The 6,975-nt window shown below is 32.9% G+C and overlaps 2 protein-coding genes across 3 annotated transcripts; one reads left to right on the top strand and one right to left on the bottom strand.

The window, feature by feature from the left end:
• Positions 1-605: 605 nt before the first annotated feature.
• Positions 606-2,467, top strand: LOC125058702 (putative nuclease HARBI1). The gene is made up of 2 exons (XM_047662842.1): positions 606-1,271; positions 1,651-2,467. Exons 1-2 carry the CDS (start codon positions 969-971, stop codon positions 2,431-2,433), a joined length of 1,086 nt encoding a protein of 361 aa, XP_047518798.1. The 5' UTR covers positions 606-968; the 3' UTR covers positions 2,434-2,467.
• LOC125058709 (myb/SANT-like DNA-binding domain-containing protein 3) lies at positions 2,468-4,415 on the bottom strand. 2 transcript variants are annotated; one of them, XR_007118475.1, is made up of 3 exons: positions 3,521-4,415; positions 3,091-3,323; positions 2,468-2,876 (listed from the first exon to the last, which is right to left on the bottom strand). XR_007118475.1 is itself a non-coding variant. In XM_047662850.1 (3 exons), exons 1-3 carry the CDS (start codon positions 3,698-3,700, stop codon positions 2,482-2,484), a joined length of 786 nt encoding a protein of 261 aa, XP_047518806.1. In that variant the 5' UTR covers positions 3,701-4,415; the 3' UTR covers positions 2,468-2,481. The 2 variants fall into 2 exon arrangements, 1 of the variants encoding a protein (XP_047518806.1); XM_047662850.1 differs by having other exon boundaries at positions 3,091-3,301.
• Between the last annotated feature and the right edge of the window lie 2,560 nt (positions 4,416-6,975).

The following is a 6,975-nucleotide window of genomic DNA, read 5'->3' as shown; positions in this document are numbered from 1 at the left end:
CTTGCGTGAAGTATAGACCTGTAAATAATAATTAAATTGTGGTTTCGTTTAGACACGGCGAGATTTCAGTTTCATTATGAACAAAACTCCAAATATAGTTTGATACTGCCTTTTGTTGTCTGAACTTTGAAAAATTTAGGGTGAGATCTATAGTGCGCACTTGGACTTTGCTCAGACTTTACTTACGAAAAACACTAAGGTTAAACTATGATTTAGTATTATTATAGACATTTTAACGGTGAGATTAAGCTAAGCTCAAGCTAAGACAGAAATTGATGTTTCATTTCATGCAATACCTTCTTTATTATCCTTTAAAAAAGTAAAGAATGGTTATAGTTAAGTCTGAGCAAAGTCTAAGGGTGAGATCTATAGTCCGCACTTGGACTTTGCTCAGACTTACCTTACGAAAAACTTTGCTTAGTGTACCCTAAGGTTAAACTATGATTTCGTATTTATAGACATTTTAACGGTTAGATTAAGCTAAGCCCAAGCTAAGACAGCAAATGTCAAAATACAAATTGATGTTTCATTTCATGCAATACTTTGTTTATTATCCTTTAAAAAAGTAAACAATAACAAATATTTAAACATCTAAAACGGTACACATATATCTTCAATTTATTGTTATTTATGTATTTATTTATTTTATTATTGCAATAACTAGAAATTTACGAGTAACCTTTAGAAAATGTATTTAAAGATGGCAATAATTTTGTTACGTAGAACGGATCGCATTGTTTTGGCAACAGCAACAGAGAACTTGTATCAACAATTCAAAAGTTTCAACCGCTTTTTCACTTCTCTGTTTCTGTTTGTTTGAGCATATAAATATTTATTAAAACAACGACTGGCTTTGTGACTTGGACCTGTACCGATCCCGTATACCTACTTAAGACCTACGCTTTCCTGAAGGACTGTGACGTTTTGTGTTTTGGCTTTGATACGAATTTTCAATATCGAAAGTGACAATGGAGAATATAGAGAGAGTTCTAACTTCAATAGAAAACATTGAAACGTTAGGAACTGCAGCCGATATGAATCCCCGTATGCCTAAGCTATATGTTCGGAACGAATACAACCAAAATCCTTTCGAGCTGTACAGTGAGAATGAATTTAAAAGAAGGTACCGTTTTTTTAAACACACGGTACTAAATGTGATCCTGCCACTGATAATTACAAACTTACAACCTTTTAATAACAGAGGATTGCCAATTCTACCGCAATTGCAAATACTTATTGCATTAAGGTTTTATGCAACTGGATGTTTTCAGGTAATATTGTGGTCATAAATATGTATTGTTTTTCGATTTGATATAGACAGTACTTTCAGATTGTCAGTGCAGTGGGCCAGAATGCGTCCCATGCTATTTTTGCTTGTTCTAGGTCACTATCGGACAAATTGTTATTGCCAGTTCACCTTACAGACAGCTATATTGGTATCCTTTGTTTTCTGACGGATCACCTCATTTCTAATTTGATCCTTCAGAGAAATACCAAGCATAGCTCTCCCCATTGCTCGCTTAACCAGTGTCAGTGATGTTTCTTCACCATGCATCATCATTGGCAGGACACACTGGTTAAAGACATTTGTCTTCTGACTTTCAGAAGCATAACATATATGTAACTAATAATTATTCCTTGAAATTACAGATGGTGTGTGGTGATTTGAACAGCATAAGCCAATCTTCAGTGTGCTTAATTGTAAATAAAGTTTCCGCAGAGTTGAGTAAATTACTTCCTAGATTTGTGAATTTTCCAAGAAATATGACCACAGTCAAAAGGAAGTTTGAAGAATTAGGAAAATCTAATACGCACCATGGCCTAAATAATATAATCGGAGCTATTGACTGTACCCACATTAAAATTAATAGACCCAGAGGTATCACCCACTCTGAAGCATACAGGAATAGAAAAGGGTATTTTTCTGTAAATGTGCAAGCTATAATAGGGCCTGATCTCGAAATATTTGATATAGTGACTAGGTGGCCTGGAAGTTCACACGACAGCAGGATATTTAGAAACAGCCAGGCGTATGCAAGACTGGTAAATGGTGAACTAGAAGGAGTTTTAGTAGGTGACAGCGGCTATCCAGCACTGAACTTCATGTTAACACCACTTTTGAATCCACAAACAAGAGCTGACAATAATTATAATTATTCTCAATTGAGAACTAGGAATATTGTTGAAAGGTTTTTCGGAGTGTGGAAAAAGAAATTTCCATGTTTGCAGAGAGGACTACGATCAAAATTGACAAATACCAGCAACATAATTATAGCTTGTGCTGTATTACATAATATAGGTATACAGAGAGGGGATGTTTATGACGATGGTGATCTTACTGATCAAACACCAGAAGTCGAACAACACAGAAACAATGAAAGATCTACTACAGGTCTAGCATTCCGGCAATCTGTGATTGCACAATTTAACTAGGTTGGTTTGGTAATAAAGAAAATTAAAACAAAAATTGTTTCATTTTAATCATTTATTTTCAGATTCTTTTTTAAACTGTAAAATTTCTAGTTCTAATTTATATTTATGTCGAAGAAATTCGATTTCTAACTGATTTTTTAGTTTCATGTGTTCCACTTCTATCTCAAATTTTTTTTTGTTGTTGTCTAACTCTTGCCACAGCAATTTTTTTTTAATATCCTCAAATGAAGTTTTATTTTTTCTGATCGCTGATGGTGTAGCTGATAGCTGAGAGGGTTCACTTTTAGTGGTGACCTCAACACTGGTTTCCGTTAACCCAGCTTCATCAGTCCAGTCCTGGCTTGTTCCCGGCTGAATTACAGATTCAAGTGTGGCCTCTATACTGGACACTCTTGCCCTCTTTGGTCTCCAGCTTTCACCGTCGTTGTCATAACCAGTACCAGCTATAAAAGTAAACAGTCAAATAAGTTATCATATAGGTATGTCTTTTATTGGTTAGAATAAGATAACATGCAGGTCAACTAATATACCTGTCCAGAAGTCTGGTAGGGGTGAGAACAGAGTGTTGTCACATACTTTGGGAGAGGCCTATGTTTAGCAGTGGATGTGAGTAGGTTGAAAATGATGAGGAATTATATCTTTGGGAAATGATCTTACCTTCTACTGTAGTTAATGTGTCACAGTCTATTGGCACATCTATTGATGGCATTATTTGTGGCATGACTGCAATCACTTGAGTGTCCATTGGCCCCATTTCAGGCGGTGCTGGTCCTCCTCCTGTCCTCTTCCTTTGGGCTTCAAGGGTTTTGGCATCCCTAGCTTTTGCCTTCATATTTTGCCACATCTTTTTTAATTGTTTAGAATCAGCCTAAAATCGAAAAAAAATTGTACTGAAATATAAAAGTTCATATGACAAACATGAAAATTTTATCAAACCAAAATTTACCACCAAGGTTACATTAGCATTGCTTTGGCTTTGGCTCATTCTATCCTTGTACCTAACTATACTCTAGTTATATATCTATCTTTGTAATTATCGTACAGCATATTGATATTTATAGATAGTGTATGTTGGTGGATTACTTACAGTATGTGACACGTTAGAGTTATTAAATTCTATTGCTAATTCTTCCCAAGCCTCGTGTTTCTTTTTTTGGGAAACGGCGTCCGTCTTCCTGTTCTCTAGAATGCCAATCTTTGACTGAACCAACTGTACAAGCAGTTGCCTCTCATATTCCGAGTAAGGCTTCTGTTTTTTTTTATCCATTTTTTGTGAGCGAGTCCGGTCCGAGTGAGAATAGCCGTGGTCAGTCGTTTAAGCAGGTACAAAATCCGTTGAGCAAGCAAGGTCGTCAGGTAATAAAAGGTAGAAGATTCAGGTAATCGAAAATAACGGTCAACGGATGTGAAGCGATTAGCGAGAGAGTAGAGACGAAGTTGGTTTGCTTATATTATGTAGTTTGAATTTTGTTGTCAACATATGTCAGTGCTGCCAGATGACAGATACGATATCACACCAGTTATTTATAAGATCTCTCAAAAATGGGGTTGAACACTTATATAAATAATGTAAATAAACAACAATAGATACCATAATAATGTGTAATTATTTTATTTCATGCATTTCATAGGTATTTATCAAGATCATTTAAAATTTCTTTGAATTCAAATTCTATTTTTCCCAAAGTCTATGGAACTCTGATACCAAATGGCAACACCGTTCATTAAAAACCGACAAAAATAAAAAGTCCAGTAAAAGATATGATGGTAGAGCAAATTTTAGGCCATTATTTTTGTTAGGCTTATAGTCAAAGTTTTTGGTAAGTCGTCGATTTCGTGGACTTGAGATTAAGCTAAGCCAACACTAGGGAGGGATTCGCAGTTTGCTCTATAAATACCGACTGTGTCTTAGCTCGATAGTTAAGTCAGAGTAAAGTCCAAGTGCGGACTATAGATCTCACCCTAAGTGCGCTCTATAGATCTCACCCTAAGTATATTGTCATATTGGAACGGCAACCGAGGCTATGCGCCAACGGACTTTCTGTCTTTGTGCGTATCGCTCATATTATGGTGAATGCAAACATATTGAGGAATCCGGCATGTTTCATATCCAAAAATTGTCGACATGTCAGACAGAAGGCTGATCACCTACTTGACTTTGTAATGAAAGTGATCAAAGAAACGGATGCAGTCTGAGGCCAACATATATTGCCACTGGGTTATTATTATTATTCAGATTTTAGTATGTTGAATGGTTGTACATTTCACATTAAGCTCTTATTAATCTCTAAGCATTTTAGTTAAGCAAAAATTACATTATTTTGTGCAATTTTTTTTAACGAATATGTAGTTTGGAATAGCCGAGTAATATGTGAGCCGACTAATATAAATTAAGTAACAAGTAATAGATTGAGAGCAAAGCCAGGCTTAATCGATTACGACAAGTTTATCTGGCTTAATTTCGGCTCATGAGATCGGCATTATGTTTGCGCTAAGCCTAGCCGACATGACGCATGTACGGCTTTTCGTTGTTTTAATGTGATATAATTTGCTTTGTGATCTCGCGTGCTACGAATTACAATAGCTTTCAAAATAATAATATCAAAAATAAACGAGAAAAATATTAAATTTACACTTTTGGCAGAGTATTCAAGAATTTTATTTATAAGAATAATGTTTGTTTTACTTTATATAGGAGGATATAGATTAAGATTAGAATTTTATTTAAAGTTAAGATTTATTTCTTTTTTATTTATTTGAGTTCGTGGGACATTGCCTCGTTATCGTTATGATAAATTAATATATTTATGTTGAAAGGTTTATTTACCTATTTCTTTAAATATAATAATTTTATATTTAGGATTAAAAATATTTATTATTTAATAAATATTTTTAGTATAAATTAATAGAATAATAATTCTTTCTTAAGTTTTCAAAACAAATGCTTTTACAAGCTCATTAATTAAATAATTGTAAAAATTATTTTATCTCATATTTTAAATTAATATAAACAAAATTTAACTTACCAACTAACAGAAAGAAATCACTGCCATTAATTTATTTCATTTATCATTACACTCTCAATGTTGTTAAAATTATTATTATTACAAATGTTTGTTACAGGTATGGAAGAAGAGGAAAATGTACATTTCTCTGAACATATATTTTTAGACAGCCATCTAGAGGGCTGGTTGTCCCACACGTGGGCCAATTAGGCACTTCATGGAGTTAGTTTGTGTGGGCCTCTCCAAGAATGCCTTCTACACGGTACAGGAGAAAAAGGACCATATTTTATGGTACAAAGAGTATTTTGAATCAAAGAAAGATTTGCTAAATGAGATTGGTGTTTGGGATATTAAAGAAACTGAAGCTACAGTGTAATTTGTGTAAATATAGGTTATTAGATAGTTCTTTTTTGTTTTTTTTCACTTGATCGATCCTGGAGCATGGAAGATTAATTGCTTGACCTAAAATTTTCAAATTCTTAATTCACAGATATTTTTCTACCCAATGGCAACTTCAATGTTTAGAAGCCATGAAGTGATTTTTTAACTTTATGGACAATGGATGATTTGGAGACACTCTGGTATCGTGGTGTTTCAAATAATTTTTATTTAAATTTCGATGATAATTGGCGAAAAACAATTGTTAACAATGTTATTTTATTATTTATCTCCAATACATTACCGATGTTTTTATAGTAGCGCCATCTAGTGACTGATGAAAAGTATGTATGTATTTATATATATATATATATTAATTACTTCACTAATATTTCTCAAATTCTAATATATTCGTGACGTGACTTAATTATTTAAAGTAAGAAAATTTGAAAATTCAAATTTTAAACAGCAGTAATTTGTTTCTCAACGTTTGGTAGACCCATGATAGGAAAAGATAGTTTTTATTAAACAACTACACATTACTTTAAACTTTAGAATTACCTTTGGTGCATAAAAAACAAATTTCATTTTATACAATACCCACTCTTCATATAGATGGAGTCTTTATTACGAAATTTATCGGCCATTTTTATATAATTATATTAGATCATGTTTTATTTATGTACAAAAATAATAGATTCTGAAAAGAAATAGCGTCTAGTCAAAAATATATTGGATATTGACATACGGGAGAAATTGGCGCTAAGTCTCGTTTCTTGTCTCGCCCTAATTACTCTCCTTGTGAAAACTGACATCTGTCAAAATTTTGGTAAGGTTTATTTAATAATTTAACATTACTTTGACTTTAAAATGAGTATAAACTATAAGAAAATAAAACAAATCGAGTTTTAAGGCACATTTATTGGTGGACGGGCGTAATAATAAATTTACAGTATGTGATATTTTGGCTAATCTATCATTTGCGCGGGAATTATTTTACAAAATTTTAGATTAACAAAGGTAACAGTAATTGTAAAATCTAATCTACAGTATATAAAACTAAAGATATCACAATGTGTATATTAAAATACTCATGAATTAAGTAGAAATGTTTTATAAGCCCTATTTTGCGTCCTTAATATTAAGATTAAACATATAA

The sequence above is a fragment of the Pieris napi genome, chromosome 18, assembly GCF_905475465.1.
Source record: "Pieris napi chromosome 18, ilPieNapi1.2, whole genome shotgun sequence".
In the NCBI taxonomy this organism is placed as follows: Eukaryota; Metazoa; Arthropoda; class Insecta; order Lepidoptera; family Pieridae; genus Pieris; species Pieris napi.
Note: the sequence above shows the minus strand (reverse complement) of the source record. Positions and strands in the feature narration are given on the sequence as shown.